The sequence below is a fragment of the Gopherus evgoodei genome, chromosome 11 (genome assembly GCF_007399415.2).
Source record: "Gopherus evgoodei ecotype Sinaloan lineage chromosome 11, rGopEvg1_v1.p, whole genome shotgun sequence".
NCBI lineage: Eukaryota > Metazoa > Chordata > Testudines > Testudinidae > Gopherus > Gopherus evgoodei.
Window position 1 is genome coordinate 34,258,868 of NC_044332.1, and position 18,515 is coordinate 34,277,382.

The following is an 18,515-nucleotide window of genomic DNA, read 5'->3' on the forward strand; positions in this document are numbered from 1 at the left end:
GTGCTTCTGGCTTGCCTCAGGTGAGGTCGGCCGGGGGCACCTGGGTAAAAATAGGAATGATTCCTGGTCATTCCCAGTAGATGGGACAGAACGGCTGGTAACCGTCCTCATCATAGCGACTGGGGGCTGAGCTCCATCAGTCCCCTCCCTTTCCTGTGTAAAGAAAAGATTCTGTACTGCCTGGACTATCATAGCAGCGGGATGCTGGGCTCCTCTCCCCAGCACTGCTTAATGTCATGCCTGGACTGTCATAGCACCGGGAGGCTGCCTCCTCCTCATTTTATCTCACTAACAAGTCACTGTTTCTTATTCCTGCATTCTTTATTACTTCATCACACAAATGGGGGGGACACTGCCACGGTAGCCCAGGAAGGTGGTGGGAGAAGGGAAGCAATGAGTGGGGTTGTTGCAGGGGCACCCCCCCAGAATAGCATGTAGCTCATCATTTCTGCGGGATCTGGCACGGAGCAGCTATGCTCTCTGATACACTGGTTCTCTAGTACACTTGCCCCATATTCTAGGCAGGACTGACTATTTTTAGAAACCATAAAGGAGGGATTGACTTGGGGAGTCATTCCCAGTTTTGCTTTTGCGCCCCCGGCCGATCTCAGCCGGGGCACCCATGATAGCAGCGGACAGTACAGAAAGACAGATAACTGTCATCTCATTGCCAATTTACACCGGCAGCAGACGGTACAGAACGACTGGTAACCGTCTCTGCTATCATGCAAAATCAAATGAATGCTGCTGTGTAGCGCTGGCGTATTGCCTCTGTCTGCGGCATCCAGTACACATACGGTGACTGTAATAAAAAAAAAAAAAAAAAAAAAGAAGCTGAACGGGCTCCATGGTTGCCGTGCTATGGCATCTGCCAGGGCAATCCAGGGAAAAAGGGCATGAAATGATTGTCTGCCATTGCTTTCCTGGAGGAAGGAATGACTGACGACATTTACCCAGAACCACCTGCGACAATGATTTTTGCCCCATCAGCCACTGGGCTCTCAACCCAGAATTCTAAGGATCAGGGGAGACTGCGGGAACTATGGAATAACTACGGAATAGCTACCCACAGTGCAATGCTCCAGAAATCGACGCTAGCCTCGGACCATGGATGAACACCACCAAATTAATGTGCTTAGTGTGGCTGCGTGCACTCGACTTTATACAATCTGTTTTATAAAACCAGTTTATGTAAAATAGGAATAATCCCATAGAGTAGATGTACCATTAGACAGACTATTGTGCTGCCTATGTTACATCAGGAGTGCCAGAGCAGACCAAGATCAGGAGGGCACAAAGATGTCTTAGATCCCCTCCCCCAGATCTGTGAGTTCTGTGCTGGGAAACAGTGAGAATTCAGAAATTGCCAAAATAAGTTTGTTATGGAATTTTATGTGTAGTGTAACAAATTTAATATCTAATGACCTGGATGGCAGATACTAATAGAAACCACATTTTAAAAATTGTAAATATTTTAAAATCTGTTCTGAAGCGGAACATTTAACAGGCCTAGAACAATACTTACATTGTTGTAAATTATTCATTTAATACCTAATTCTGCTGCTTTATGTGCGAGATCCTCTATATTGTATAGTATATAAAATAGACACCTGTTGTACTGCATGTACAAAATTTGGCAACATATTATAAGCCATAGAAATAATGTTAGGGGAGAAACGAATATTTTAATTTAGAACTATATTTTCTTTGGTAGTTTAAATTTTATTATTTTCATAATAATTTCTATAGAACTCATCACTGTATCTGAGTGCCTCTCATTCATTAATGAGTTAAACTTTACAGCATCTTTGAGGTAAAGAAAAAAATAACTCAATTTTACATAGAGAGAAACTTAGGTGGAAAGTGGTTAAGTAACTTGCCTAAAATCACACATGGAATTTATAGCAGAGGAGGGAATAGAAGCCACTTCTCAAGACTCCCAAATCCTATGCTTTAACTATAAGATTATCTTTCCTCCTATGTTTTTCCTTCTTTTGTGCTTGAGATTTATAAATTGAATTATAGAAATAAATTCTATAATCATGTAGCATTGCACTTTTTATACCATGTCAGGAGATAATGCACATCTGGTTTAAGAACTGTTCAACAAATGCTTTATTTTAATAATCCTGTTAAAATATACATAGCAACAGCCTGCTAAATTCTGTCACAAATATTCTTAATTTTCAACAGAATTATTTTATTTTTTTGTATGTTTTGATCTTTTTGACTCTAAAAACATAGTTTGTTTTAAAAAAAACAAGTTTATCCTTATTAACAAATAATTAAAATTTAGTTTTTCTATTTACAATTAAATTGTATTAAAATTTTAGTCCTTTGCCCCACAGTTTTATCTCAGTGTGTAGTGTATTCAAACAGAATTTTGTATTAGGAGATTAGATCATCCTAAATAGCAAAAAATTGTAGGATAACGCCATTGCTTGAAAATCTAGTACAGCTTAAGTAGGTGTATAAAACGTGTTGTTAAAAATTCATATATCAGGCTGGCTTATTTTTCATGCTGTATTTGAAAAAGTGGACATGTGCAGAAACTGCGAGTACAATTAGCGTCAAGCAGCTAAATCCAGCTCTAATCCTGTTTACGCTCTACATCAGACAGATGTGCCAAGATTGATTTAGACAAGCCCTTGGCTTATAGTTTTTTTAATATATAAAATATATATTTTTAAAAGCTCCACACATTATTCTATTTTCATGTTAGACCTTTGCTAAATGTTAAGTGGTATTAATTTTGTTACTCTTACTAAATACTGTAACCTGTACTTTATGCTGGTCTCTTCTCTGCTCTCATGGTGACATGACAACCTGGCAGGAGAGATTATCTTTATTCCTTGTAATTAAATTGACTTTTTTTTCCAGAAGATACAACAATAGGAAGTGGGTGCTGAATTAAATAAATAGCATGATATCTAATAGATGTATACTTAAATCCCTTGCAAGAGCAGATGGTACCCAGTAACTTCTAAGTAATGTGAGAGGACAGTTAATGTTCTGAAACAGCTAGCAATAACGAACATGATACTAATGAACCAATAGTTCTTAAATAAAAAGAAAAACTGCATGTCTAAACCAAGATTATATGTCTGTTTAATGTGAATTTGGTTACTAGATCACATCTAAAATATTTTCGTTTGCTAGATAATGCAAATAAAGTTTTATAAGTTTCGTGATCTTGGTTGGATCTTACACATTTTTATTTTTTCACTTTATGAAAAAGTTATTCTTTTTACCAAACAACTACTATTCAACCCACGTAGGAGATTTGTATGTCTAATTCCTCTTAATTTTAGTGGGAAATAGGTATCCAAATCTGTTCGGTGTCTTTGAAAATCTCAGCCTAAATATATTTCAAGAACATTTTTAAAGTGTGGCCTAGAGTGTGTCCAGTTCAATGTTTCTGAAGTTTAAATTTTGACTCTTACAAGAAAATCTTCTTTTGGGGTCTAATCTGTGTATAAAATATATATATTTGTGTATATATATGTGTATATTTGGCTTATTAGAGAGTACTATATTTTCTTTATGAAAAAGAGAATGTTGGTATTCATATGACCAGCCCAGGATTTGACAAATTTAGAGCAAGTGGAGTGTAAAGAGGACTAGTTTAAAACAGGCAGTGTCATGTTTAAAATATTACTGTTAAAGAAATGTTCTTATCTACATTACAAACTTCTTGCATTTTGAAAATTTAAGGATTTTTAAAATCAGATTTGCATTTTATTATTTTGTTTTGGTTTTTTTACTTTACTTTTTCTTACGCAATTGAACTACTTATTTTCACTTTTGTTTGCAGTCTGAACTTCAGATTCTCATGCACTATTACAGGGGTGACCCCCATAAGCCCACCATTCTCTGCCTACCAGATTTGCCCTGCAGTGGGGTGGTGGGGCTAGTGGCTTCTGTTAGAGGTGACTGGTGCTTGCTGAGAGTGGGGGCAACAGCTTGAGTCAAGCCCCCCAGACATGCTCCCTTTCCCCTCAGCAGCCCCTCCCTGCAGTTCACAGGTGTTAGCTCTTTCTGGAGATTTGGTGACAGACAGTTGGGAACTGCAGGGAGGGGACATGGCTTCAGCTCCACAGGAAGAGGCAGCAGCTCTCAGTGCAGCTCCCAGCTGTTTTCTGCTGCCTCTCCCCATGGCCATAGATCCCAACTTGATGGCTCCAGCAGCTGCCTTGCAAGGAGGGGGCCCAGTGGCACCATGTGACTGAGCAGGGCCAGCACACCCTGGCAAAAATCTGGTCGGGCATGTGACCTCATGTGTCCTCCACCTCCCAGTGTTGCTTCTGGCTTCTGACCAGCAGGGGGAGAGGTCTCAGGACTTCTGGCAAGCATGCCCTGTGGGGCTGGGCTCAGAACTTCAGCAGGAGCAGCCCTGAGCCCTTCAGTCCTGAGTCCTGGCAGGCATCTCCCACAGGGCTGAAGCCCCTAGCCCCGGCAAGCATGCCCCAGCTCTCGAACTTCTAAAGGTTGTCACATATGGCTCAGAGGGTCAGTAAGTTTGCCATTCCTGTGCTATTACAGTGTAGCAATATTTGTGTTACTTGCAGCATAGGGGAATAGTTTAATTTTAAACAAACTATTTGCATTAGAAATGATTTCTTTAAAGAGAATATGTAATGAACACATTCTTATTACGCTGGGTGTTAAACACATTGTAACAAATACCATATGTGTTTGGCATAGTATATACCATATTAATAAGTATTAGGTGTGTATATGAGAAAGAGTTTGGTTTAGTGACTTGTCTAGCATCACATAGCAACCATATAGCAGAGGTAGGAATAGAATCCAGTTCTCCAGGGCAGAATTCAGCTACCTTAAGCATGAAATTATTAATTCTCTTCCTACAGTCCTCTGCCTCATTCACTACACCTCTTCCAACTTCTGTAACAAATGAGACAAAGATATCATAGAAAGTAGCCTCACTAATTATTCAACTCATTCATCTTCCCCATCCACTCCAGCTACTGTCTTTTCTGCGTACAGATCAGGTAGTGTCCTTCACCCTGCCGTCGTGTCAGCGTGGGGAGCATAGGAAAACCAGTAATGTTATTCTCAATTTTGCAGTGTGCTCAGGGAAAGTTCTGCTCAGTTCTTGCAGTCCTGGGATAGAGTGTTGTCAGTGCAGATGGACTCTTCAGATAATTTAGCTGCCAAACTTTTAACAAGTCTTTACTGAGCCTCTGTGAACTGTTTTCCCCCTCCCTTCCAAGGCTTAAAACTTGGCCAAATCTGCATGTTTTTGAACAAGAAGAGACTCAGCTCTAACACAGAGGCAAACTCCCTGGCAAATATCAAGTCCCTGTATCAAAGAGTGGAGATACTAGAGCTTCTCAGTGAGACAGTTGTATGAATACATATATATTTTTTTAATCTGGGCAACATATTTTCCCCTAATCTCATTCTCAGAAATGTATGAACTGTTTTAACTGGAACCTGCAAAACAAACAAACAAAAACCAGTGTGAAGCAGGCAAATTAATGTGGAAAATTTCAGTCTTAACAACTTAAGTTTGACAGTTTTAAACACCTAAAACTGTGGTCTTTATAATGGGAAGGATAGGACAACCATAAGTACAGGCGATGGTACCTGCTCTGCCTATAATAAAATCTGCATGGATATTGGTTATCAGCAGGCAAGGACACTCACCAACTTCTATGATGTAAGAGCTCTTGTCCTTGCCTTTCTCTGCTAGTGTCACCTCCCCATCAGATTCATAAGTCTTGCCAGGTTCTTGTGCATCTATACCAGCAGAATACAGAACTTGGGGGTGGGAGGGATTTTGATCTCAGAATGTTTTTAACTCCTTTCTAAAATCTGGTGGTTTTGAAGGGGATCAGTCCACTACTCCTACCAGTATCCTCAAAATTCAGCAGAGCCCTTTCTGTGTATAGCATCCACAATGAGGTACTGGTATATTGCTTGGAAATTTATGAGATAACATTAATCTCCTGTACATCCACACTCCTGCATAGTCATGTAAGGAGTGTTGGGGTTTGTGTGTGTTTGAGTCCTCACTCACCTCTTCTGGAGAGACATGGCTACTTTCTTCTGACAAGGGTGCAGAGGGCTCCTCTCTTGTCTCAGCTGTCTCTTCCTCCTCACAGTTTACCTCTGGGAACTCAGGAACATATTCCTCTTGCATTTCCATTCTTAAGTTTATACTCCCTTTCCACCTCCCTTTCTTGGGCTGTTGCTTTTGTGCTTCTAGCTCCTTGTCTTGATCTTCATGCTTTTGGTTTTCCAACTCTAGTGTTCTCTGGTTGGCCTTCTCTTGCTTTTGCTTTTCTTCCCTTCTTTATCTGACTCGCCACTGTTTCCAGCTTTCTGGTCTTCTCTGCTATTTCCAGCTTTTTGACATCTTGGTCAGTTTGAGATTCAGGGCAGCCTTGCTGGAAGCTGTGTCAGGCTGGTTTTCTAAACCTACACCTCCCTCAGGCTTGGGCTCTTTTGCTGGATTAGTCAGATCTCCTTGCTACTTATCACATTCCATGCGTAGAGATCTCATTCCTTCCCTTTTTTCTCTATAGCATTTGAGCCATGTTCTGTGCACAGTTTTTCCAGCGGCTTTTTGGTATGTTTAGCATATGTCTCCTGCTTATTCATCCCGTATTTTTCTTTTGTTTTTATTTCCCTTACCCAAAATAAACAAATGGAAAATAAATGTTTCCAGTCTTCTCACTTTTGCATCTTTGTCTGTATCACCTAGCGTATAACCCTTAGTTAACCAGCGAATGGGGTGGAGAGCCTGACAACTATGCCACTGTGCTGCTTCCTGCGAGTACCCAGGGTTGTGAGGCACCTTGCTACCACCTGTCATTAGTGTGAACAAGCCTTTTCTGTGCCTGCTGTGGGTCAGCTCCTCAGCTCTATCAGCCATGGACAACACAAGCATTCCTCTCTCAACATACTCAGGCTCTGGTCCTTCTGCAGGTTAGCAATAGGCATGCTCCAACCCCCGAATCTCTGAAGTGTCTAGCCCTGGTCCACTGGACTCTGAGATAATTCACAAATACCCTGCTCCCAAAGGAACAGTGGACACCAGCTTATCAGTTACACCTTGGATCATCACTCTGTTTATCACACAACAGTTAGATATGTTTGTGGCACTCTACCCCTAAGCAACCCTGGAAACCCATATTCACCACTCTCGTATAACTATGATATGTTTCATACAAATCATGCCATGTAAGCTACATGAAAAGCCGTGATCTGCTGAAACCCATTATTCTGTCCAAATGTGTGTGTTGTTAGTGTGTATCAAGTTACGAGATTTTTGCTGTATGGTTGTTACTGAAGTATGTTGTAAGTTTGCTAGTGGCATACAAAGAAAACTAACCACTCACAGGACGGTATGACAGAATGTACTCAATGGCCATTAACAAGCAGAGGAGTTGTAATCAGGGGATTTACAATTCCAGGACAGTTGTGCAAACACCACACAATGGGGACTGCTCAGCTGAGGGACTCAGGGAAGCCTGTCAGGGCATGTCGAGAGAAGTGTCTTCTAGGCATAGAGACTAAGGATGTAAAAGAGAGAACAGAGGCTCCATGTTTTGGCCTCGCTCCTCCCAGAACTCAACACCTGGAAACACATCTGGAAGATCTATTAGCTGTCTGTGCTATCTATCCGGGTGAGACACTGATTCAAATCCTGTTTAGTTTATAGAACTTAGATTGTTCACTTTTTTCTTTAGTAACCATCTCTATCCGTTATGTCTAAGTGATTAAAAGTGGTAAAATCTATCTTTTTGTAGCTAATAAACTTATGTTTTGCCTAAAACAGCATGTTTCACTTGGAGTGCTTGGGAAATCTGCTCAGGAACAAAAACTGGTAGCATGTCCTCTCCATGTTGAGGGAAGGGCAGACTGGGTTATAAACATATACTCCTCAGGCTTCTGACCAGAACAGGATGGTATAGTGCTGGAGAGCAAAGCTGGGGAGCTGGGGGGAGTTAGCTGGAGCCTCGCTGTTGTTAGTGCACGAGTGGCTGAGAGCAGCATTCATTTAACTCAGCTGGGTGTGTCCCTGCCTGTGGATGTCTGTCTGAGTGTAGTACCTACCAGAGGTTTGCAAATTGTCACAATAGCATAGTGTAAGAGGGAGCTGAGGGTTGATAAGCCAGAGGACTCAGTGGTACCCCAGTTCCAGGCTGCACCCTAGGAAGACCCATCACAATGTTTATAATGGAAAAAAAAGCAAAAGTTTATTTAACAAAGAGGAAAGATTCAAATGATAGCAAGTAGAAGTATTGGAAGCAAATGGTTATGTATAAAATAAAAATATTTCTTAACTAGTTACTGTCAAGTCTTTTATAGGGCAAAGTTTACCCCAATTATAGCCAGGCTTGGCTGTGATCTTCCATTCATGAGAAGCATCTTTATCACCTACTGGTGACTTACCTTAACTCGCACACCTCCACTACACAAATTCAGACTGGAAATAAAGTGTACATTTTTAAGAGTGAGAGTAATTAATCAATAGAACAATTTACCAAGGGTCATGCTCGATTTTCTGTCACTGACCATTTTAAAATCTATATGAGATGTTTTTTCTAAAAGATGTGACAAACAACTGAACGTGAGCTGTCAGTGCGATGTTGTAGCAAAAGGGCTAATGTGATCCTTAGATATATAAACAGGTTAGTAGAAGTAGAGAGGTGACTTATCTCGTATACAGTCTTGGTGAGATCATTGTTGGAATATTACATACCATTCTGGTGTTCACATTTTAAAAAGGATGTTGATAAATTGGAGAGGTACAGAAAAGAGCTACAAAAATTATTCAAAGGCTGAAGAAAATGCATTGCAGTGAGACTTGAAGAGTTCTATCTGTTTAGCTTATTGAAAAGAAGATTGAGAAGAGACGCGATTACAGTGTAAAAGTTCCTTCATGGGGTGAAAATGCTGGGTTCTAAAGTGCTCTGTAGTGCAATGGAGAAAGGCATAACCACAATCAGTGACTCAAAGCTAAAGCTAGACAAACTTAAATTAGAAATTAGGCACAAATATTTAACAGTGAGGTTCATTAACTACTGTATCAAATGACCAAAAGAAGGAGTGGATTCTCTATCTTTTGATGTCTTCAGATGAAGACTGGAAAATATGCTTTAGCCAAACAAGTTATGCATCAGTCAGACATAAGTTATTGGGCTCAATAGGATAACTATGTGAAAGTTAATGGCCTGTGATATGCAGGCAGGCAGATTGGATGATATAATGGTCCCTTCTGGCATTAACTGTAGGACTAACTCTAAGGATTTGGCTACACTTGCAAGTTAGAGAGCATTAAATCAACCCCGGACACCCTAACCCCTGAGGTGTGCACGCTGGCAAGGCACTTAGAGCACCTAACTCCGTGGCTGGAGCACCCCTGGTAATGTGTTGCTAATGTTCACCATTCTATTAGGTGATCCAGAGCCAACTAGAGTCAGAGGGTATATCTACACTATGGGATTATTCCGATTTTACAGAAACCCATTTTTGGAAACAGATTGTATAACGTCGAGTGCACATGGCCACACTAAAGACATTAATTCGGCTATGTGCGTTCATGTACCGAGGCTAGCGTCGATTTCTGGAGCGTTGCACTGTGGGTAGCTATCCCATAGCTATCCCATAGTTCCTGCAGTCTGCCTCGCCCATTGGAATTCTGGGTTGAGATCCCAATGCATGATGAGGCAAAAACAGTGTTGCGGGTGATTCTGGGTAAATGTCATCAGACAGTCCTCCCTCTGTGAAAGCAATGGCAGACAATCATTTTGTGCCCTTTTCCCTGGATTGCCTGGGCAGATGCCATAGCACGGCAACCATGGAGCCCGTTCAGCCTTTTTTCACTGTCACCATATGTCTACTGGATGTTGCTAACAGACGCAGTACTACAGTGCTACACAGCAGCATCCCCTTGCCTTTTGCAAGTTAGCAAAGATGGTTACCATCTCTATTGTACCGTCATGGGTGCTCCTGGCCAGCTTTGGTGAGGTTGGCCGGGGTCGCATGGATAAAAATGGGAATGATTCCCCAAGTTATTCTCTTCTTTAAGTTTTGTCTAAAGGGAGAGTCAGTCCTTCCTAGAATATCAGGCAAACCTACTAAAGAACCGGAGAGGCAAATGGCCACTCTGCGTCAGAGCCAGCAGCTGCAGAGCTGTGGCCTGACCCGGTGCTCTGTGCTGCGCGGTGGCGTGGCTGGCTCCAGCCGGGCGGCACGGATGCCTGTCCTGGTGTTCTGGGCGGCGCAGCTGTGGGCAGCCTGTAGGCTCTGGGCAGCGCGGTAAGGGGACAAGGAGCTGCAGGAGTGGGGAATGGATAGAGGGCAGAGGAGTTCAGGGTGGTGGTCAGGGGGTGAGGCTGTGGATAGGGGTTGGGGTGGTCAGAGGGCAAGGAACAGGGGGGTTGAATGGGGGCAGGGGACCTGGGGGGGGCAGTCAGGAAGGAGAGAAGGGGCTTGATGGGGCAGTCAGGGGACCTGGGGAGGTCAGGGGATGGGGCAGGGGTCTCGGGAGGGGTGACATCAGGGAACGGGGGGTTGGATAGGGCAGGAGTCTGGGGGGCGGTAAGGGGGCAAGAAGCAGGGGGGGTGGATAGTGGATGGGGGCTGCACTACGCTTGGCTGTTTGGGGAGGCACAGCCTCCCCTAACCGGCCCTCCATACAATTTTGGAAACCCAATGTGGCCCGCAGGCCAGAAAGTTTGCCCACATCTGGTCTAGGAGAATCTCTCATATGTCATCCCTACCCAAACTCAGTTTGACTTTGAGGAATCTACTCTCTCTACTTTCTGATATGAGAGCAGGAGGGGGATAGGCCTGCATAAGCTTTAAATGGGTCAATAGTACTTCTTAAAGAGGTATTTCAAGGTGGCATCCTCAAGGTCAGTTTTCATAGGCATGCATCCCAGAGACTCTGGCATCCAAAGATACATTAGAAACATTTCTGTAGCCTAGATATAGTGCTCCCAATCCATTGCCAGTCTCCAGGGACTGAGGGTTTGAGTTGTCACTAGAATCCGAGGCTGTTTTGTTCCTAGTCAAACTTAACTAAAAATTTAAATAGAAGTTAATAATATTAGTGACCCAGTTCTGGTTTGCTTTATTTTGTGTGTTTCTTGCAGCAGGATATTAAACTTGAATACTAGAATATTGGGCAAAGAACACAACCAGTGATTTATACAACTGATGCACAATGCGTCGAAATTTGAAGATGTAGAGCAATGATTAAAATATAAAACATTGCATATATAATATATAAGGTTTCGATCAGTGCGAGATGTGGGTTAATACACACTGTTAATATAGTTTTTGTTCTTTTAACAGGTGATTCCAATATGAACTTACCATATAAAGAGGAGCTTGTTGAAATGAAAGATATATTTTCTGTAAAATTGAAACGTCGTCGTTTTGTAGGACAGAAGAAAGGTGGTGTATTGTTAGGTATCACAGTTTTTGTATGCCTGAAAAAAGAAAATAAACTAAAGGATTCTGCCATCAATTTTAATAATTTAAGTGAAGACCACTGCCATTCCTGGTTTAGCTGTTTGAAGGAAATTTTGAACGGTAAGCACTTTTTCAAAGATAACTCATTTCTAACTTCATTATAGTTTTATTTTGGGATTAGTTCTGCAATATGTAATGTATTCTGTATATAATGTTGAATGTGGCTTACTGTAGTCTTAGAACAGCTTATTGTTTGGAAAGTAAAAGATAAATATTTCAGTATAAAGAACACAGTTTACAGTTGTTGAAACCTTTTGCTCTCTAAGGAAATTTATAAACTTGCTTATTGCAATTTAATGTAAAATTTAAAGAGGAAGAATAGTAGTAAAATATCTACATTTAGAAAGTAAACAGATTAATTGTGGAAATGTACTGTACTGTTCATTATATTTCTACGGCCATTTATGGAAAGTATGAGAGAAATTTGATGAATTAATAAAGAATAGGGCTGTCAAGTGGTTAAAAAGAATTAGTTGCAATTAATCACATGATTAATCATGCTGTTTAACAATAATAAAATACCATTTATTTAAATATTTTTGGATGTTTTCTACATTTTCAAATAAATTGATTTCAGTTACAACACAGAATACAAAGTGTACAGTACTCACTTTATATTTATATTTGCTCTGTAAAAACAAAAGAAATAGTATTTTTCAATTTACCTAATACACGTACTGTAGTGCTATCTCTTTATCATGAAAGTTGAACTTACAAATATAGAATTATGTACAAAAAATAACTGCATTCAAAAATAAAATAATGTAAAACTTTAGAGTCTACAAGTCCAGTCAATCCTACTTCTTGTTCAGCCAATCGCTCAGGCAAACAATTTTGTTTACATTTGCGGGAGACCATGCTGCCTGCTTCTTGTTTACAATGTCACCTGAAAGTGAGAACGGGTTTTGCATGGCACTGTTGTAGCCAGTGTTACAAGATATTTGTGTGCCAGATGCACTAAAGATTCATATGTCCCTTTGTACTTCAACTACCATTCCAGAGGGCACGCATCCATGCTGCTGATGGTTTCTGCTTGATAACAAGCCAAAGCAGTGCAGATCGACACATGTTCATTTTAATTATCTGAGTCAGATGCCATCAGCAAAAAGTTGATTCTCTCTTTTGGTGGTTCAGGTTCTGTAGTTTCCGCATTGGAATTTTGCTTTTTTAAGACTTCTGAAAGAATGCTCCACATCTCGTCCCTCTCAGATTTTAGAAGGCACTTCAGATTCTTAAACTGTGGGTCAAGTATTGTAACTATTTTTAGAACTCTCATGTTGGTACCATCTTTGTTTTTTGTCATGTCTGCAAGTGTTGTGGAAGTGTTCTTAAAATAAACAACATGTTCTGGGTCAATCATCTGGGACTGCTATAACATGAAATATATGGTATAATACTAGTAAAACAGAGCAGGAGACATACAATTCTCCCACAAAGCATTCAGTCACAAATGTAATTAACGCATTATTTCTTTAATGTGTATCATTATAATGGAAGTATATCCTCTGGAATGGTGGCCGAAGCATGAAGCAGCATACAAATGTTTAGCATATCTGGCAAGTAAATACCTTGCAATGCTGGCTACAAAAGTGCCATGCCAACATCTGTTCTCACTTTCAGGTGACATTGTAAATAAGAAGTGGGGAGCATTATCTCCCATAAATGTAAAATAACTTGTTTGTCTGAGCAATTGGCTGAATAAGAAGTAGGACTCAGTGGACTTGTAGGCGTTAAAGTTTTACATTGTTTTGTTTTTGAGTTCAGTTATGTAACAAAAAAACCCTACATTTGTAAGTTGCACTTTCACGATAAAGAGATTGCACTACACTACTTGTATTAGGTAAATTGAAAAATACTATTTCTTTTATCATTTTACAGTGCAAATAATTATAATAAAAATAATATAAAGTGAGCACTGTACACTTTGTATTTTGTGTTGTAATTGAAATCAATATATTTGAAAATGTAGAAAAACACCAAAAATATTTATTACGTTTCAGTTAGTGTTCTATTATTGTTTCACAGTGCGATTTAAAATGGCAATTAGTCGCGATTAATTTTTTTGAGCTAATATGTGAGTTATCTGAAATTAATCAACTGCCCTAATAAAGAACGTTTTCTACTGAGGTCTTCACATTTTTATTTGATCAGCAGGAGTATTTCCAGTGGAGTGGAGGGGACAGAAGCAAGACGATAGAGGACTCAGGAGAGAGCTAGACGAGATGAATCCTGGATAAAATTTTCCAGAATGCCTAGCTCCTACATTACTCTTGAGAATAGGACTTAAATTCCCATTGTATTTCAGTGAGACTTAAGCTATGTCTATACTGCAACTAAAAGCAAGCCTCTCAGTCTGTTCCTGAATCTGTCGTCTCAAGCTAATTTTGTCTCAGGGCTATAAGCCTGAGAATGCCCCTTCTGGCTTCAGGCTGGAGCTCGGGCTCTGAAACTTGGCAATGGGGTAGTGGGTGACCTTAGATTCTAGGTCAATGAGAGTTTACTTTCCACAAAAGAGATTCCAAAAATAATAGGTCTCCCCAACCAATTTAAGATTACTCAAGAATATCATTGAAAAGGTGTCTCAGTCTTGGATCACGTGACCTCATTCACTTATGTCACATAGCATACCAAAGTTCATCCGTATTCCATGCAAGGGTGGTTGAAATAATTGTATCTACCCATCAGACACCATATGCACATATAATGGTTGCAGGCCCATAAGAAGTACTCTCCTAGTTAAAACGGTGGGAAGATCCTCTTCAGATGTGCAATGGAACCCCACTACCCCCCCTTTTTATCTTTTTACCGACCAAGATTTTGGTGACAGAAGCTTCCATTCAAGGATGGGGGATTTATCTAAATCACTTTCAGATTTGGGGCCTGTGATTGTCTCAAGAAGCTCGCCTCCATATATATGTCCTAGAGCTCTAGGACACTGATCTGACATGAAAGCATTCTTGCCTCTTTCAGGATCCAAAATGCAACTGTTGATAGTATCACAACTATCTATTATATCAACAGGCATGGGGGATCAAGATCATCTCCATTCTGTCAGGAAGCCACATGGCTAAGGAATTGGTGCATTCTGGATGAAATCACACTGTTGTGCTGCACTTCCCTTTAAAACACCTTGGTAGATCAACTTGACAGGCTGTTCTCCAACAACCATGAGGACATATTTTGGTAGTGGAAATTCCCAGGAAGTATACCTGGTTTAATGTATGTTGCTGTTTCAGATAATTTAAACATGTTTCCTCATACCAGGAAGGGCAAAAGTTTTATTCTTCTTATCACCACTGTTTTTTTTCTTTGCATGCTGCCATTAAACTTTGGGCCAAAATCTCTGCAGGTGTTAATGGGAAAACTACATTAAAGTCAATGGGTCTGTGCCAGTTTTCATGAACAGAGAATTTGATCCAATTTTTTTTACCAGTTCTGTAAAAATAATGATAAATTAAGGGGAAGGCAATATTTCTCAGTATTTTGGGGACAGGGTAAAAAAAGACTACTATTCTCTGCCATGTAGAAAATCCTTATTAACTCCCATTCAGTAGAGTAATAATAGTAATAATAAACTTTGCTGATGTTATTATGATTGCAGTATTTAACTTTATGGGAAGTTGACTGCAATTTAATATGAACCTCTTTGTAGGTGTTCAAAGCAGGTCATTGTTTTTTGTTTTTTTTGTGTGATGACTACATGTTTTAAAAAACAGATATAACCAGCAAAAAGGTATTTGTATTTAATACATTTTAACCATCATCTAAAGTGCAAAATGAAAGAGCCTACCAACAGAAAGAGAGGGAATCTCCTGTGCAATTTTTATTATGGTCTTTCTTCTTCTTACTATTTTTTTTTTATTCTTAAGCTGCATGTTTTCTCACCATACTTCTGCTCTTGTGTGATGGTGTAGAATTTATCCTAATGTTCAGTAAGTGGTATGTGTGTTTGGAAAAGAATAGTGAAATATTTTCTGAATGAAAATCAAAGTATATATATTTTAATAACCAAACTAATGTTTTCCCAATGAGAGAGAAGCACTGGAAATAAATAGGTTTAATTCAGTAATGAAGGGGCATTATAGTTGCTTTCACTGATGAGATGCACTGTGTAATTTAAAGAGTTGACAATTCCATACACTTCTGCTAAAGTTAACAAGAACAAATTATTATATTGAGAGACGTAATCCTTTAATTTTCTTTCTATGGCAGATAAATATATCAAATGTAGGAAAACTATATTACTTGTGAAAACTAGAAAAGCTCCACTCTGTGATAGTTCTTCTCCATCCCTTTTTCAAAAAATGCAGAATATAATGAGTTTGTGACAAAGAAGAGTATTTCTGACTGATCTCCAAAATTATATCTCTGTGGTCACAGACTATTAATAGTAAATGAGTTTTACTTTGAAAGAAAAACAGCCTACAACAATGAAGACCATCAAACTCCTGCTGAACTGAAGTCTCAGAAGCTGGAATACTGAATCCAAAGCTTTCCATATTTTAATAAATGGTAATTTATGGCCTTCTCCTGTTTCTATTATGTTAAAGACACTAAGACAGGAGATTGGTCCCTCACTCTGTCAAAAATAGAGATGGTGAGGTAGTTTTGACAAAACAGTTTTTCACCAGAAAATGCCAGTTTGTAAAAAACAAAGTTTTTGCAGGAGCATATCGATTTTGAATAAACTTTAATCTAAAAGGTGTGTTGAGTAGAGGGGGGGGGAGAGAGAGAGAGAGACCTGTCCCCCCAAAGTAGCCAATAGCAAAGTCATCTAGTGGCTAGGGCACTCACCTGACACATGGCGGGAAACAGATTCAAGTCCCTGCCTAAACTACCAGGCTAAAAAGTCTCTCTCCCTTTCTGGTCAAATGAATATTTAATTTATACACAGCAGGACATCTGCAACAGGAGAGACGGAGAGAGACCCACCACAGAAAAGCCAATAGCCTAGTGGTTACAACATTCATCTGGGATGTGGGAGGTCCGGCTTTCAGTACTTGCTCTGAATCAAGAAGAGCAGAAATTAGAATTTGGGACTGCCACATCTCAGATGAATGCCCTAACCACTAGGCCAGTGGTCCCTAGCCTTTTTCGCCAGACAATGAGCCACGGAGGACTGTGGCAGCGGATGAGCATCCGCCAAAATTCCACCCACAAGCAGCATCATCCAGAGGCGTCGCCGCCAATATACTGCTGAAGATCGGCTGCATTTCAGCAGTGAAGCCTCTGGATGATGTAGATTGTCAGTGGCATTTTGGCAGATACTTGTCCGCCAGCCAGTATGTGAGTGCACTTAGACGCCCTGGCGGGTGCCATGGCACCTACGGGCACCACATTGGGGACCCCTGTCCTAGGCTATTGGCTGCTTTGGGTGGTTTCTCTTTGGAAATATTGAAGCATCTCAATCTGTTCCTGATGCAGAACTGGGAAAAAATTATAAAATATCAGTCTTTGCAGGACAAGAAAGCTGTTTCCCATCCAGCTGTTATCAAAAGCAGATACCAGTGAAAGCAAAATAATGTATATATTACTGTTTCTGCTTGCATTCTCCTCTGAATTTTCTGAATAGGAATATTTGACGTGTTTCTCATCTTCCCCCTTCCTTAAAGGTCCGGCGAGGGCTTTACCCTTAAACATCTAAATATAAAAAAATGCAAAGATTCCTGTGGATCTCAGAATAATCATAAGCACAGGCTACTTTCATAGAGAGCAGCAAGTGCCTGTGCTTTCCTCTGTGAGTTCCCTGCATTCATCAGGAGCTGTGATGCCATATGTTCCCCAATGGCAGCTGCACTATCACCTAGTCAGGTTGCTTTGGATTCAGCCTTGTGGCTTTTCAGTTGGAACCCCCCTGGACCTTAGAAAAGTGTTATGTGCCATGTGGCTATTTCTAGCTCTTTTGTCAGTCCCATTCCCTCTGCAGACCTGCAACTGTGTAATGTTTAGGTGTCGGGAGAATACACATTATCTCTCCAACCCTCTCTGGGTATGGGGAATCTGCAGTCCTCAGAATACTAAAGAAAGTCTGTGTAGTTCATATGTCATTTTAAAAACAAACAAAACAAAAATACCTACACCACAGATTTTCTTGTTTCAGTTCTGCAATACAAACTCACTTTTGAAGACAAATCAAAGAAACAAGACAACACCTCCCCATAATTATATCTGGAAAATCAAAAGAGACTTTTTTTTATTGTTTGGAAATTCTGAAAATTTTACCCCGAAAAGTCCTATTCACTTTCAATAAAGTTCAGATTCTTAAGTCATAGCAGGTACTTTGGAAAACTTTACCCTGATCAGCCATGAGTGTTCCCACAGCTTGTTTTCAAAGCAACATTATGAATGACATCTTTACAAAAGCAACTCAGTGAAAATCTCTCAAGATTTGTTTTCAATTTTTTACAGTGACAGAAAAATCTGCCAAGTAAAGTTTTTTGTGCTTTTTAAAAAAATTATTCTCGATTATATGTGCATCGCTCGTTGCATTGCATCTAGAACATAGATGAGGTTTCAGGTGAATTGTATTATTTACATGGGTGATGTTTTATTACACCGAGGCTGGAGCAAATGAAAAGCAGGTGGGTTACCAAAGTAACTGCATGCGTACATGTGAGCAGCTAACGGTAAACATGTATTTTTATTGAGCACAGTGGCTAAATATTAATGAAGGATGCGTTCCTAATAATCTAACATAGATGTAATTGTTTTCTGTACCCTATATGGAAAAAGACAAGATTTTGTTGTTTTTATTTATACAAACTACAAAAAGTTTAGTAGGGGTATATTAACGAGAATTATATTTTGAAGGCAATTCTGATGAAGACCTCTTGAAAACCTTTGCTGAAATGCAAAATAAACATTATTTTCATTTTGCTTTTTTTCTGGGTGGTTTTCTACATTAATATTCCTGGTATGTGGTAATCTCCCCCTCACCAGCCCCCTTCATCCTCTTTCTGAGCAGTATTCTCCATAGCAGTGTTTATCAACAATTGGTCCAT

General features: G+C 40.0%; 1 protein-coding gene across 4 annotated transcripts in view; it reads left to right on the forward strand.

The window, feature by feature from the left end:
• The window catches only part of CERKL (ceramide kinase like), a 102,269-nt gene that overhangs the window by 28,457 nt on the left and 55,297 nt on the right, over positions 1-18,515 (forward strand). For all 4 annotated transcript variants that reach the window (XM_030580059.1, XM_030580062.1, XM_030580061.1 and 1 more), the window contains exon 2: positions 11,335-11,574. In XM_030580059.1, coding sequence (XP_030435919.1) covers positions 11,335-11,574 — 240 coding nt within the window. The remainder of the gene's footprint in view (positions 1-11,334; positions 11,575-18,515) is intronic.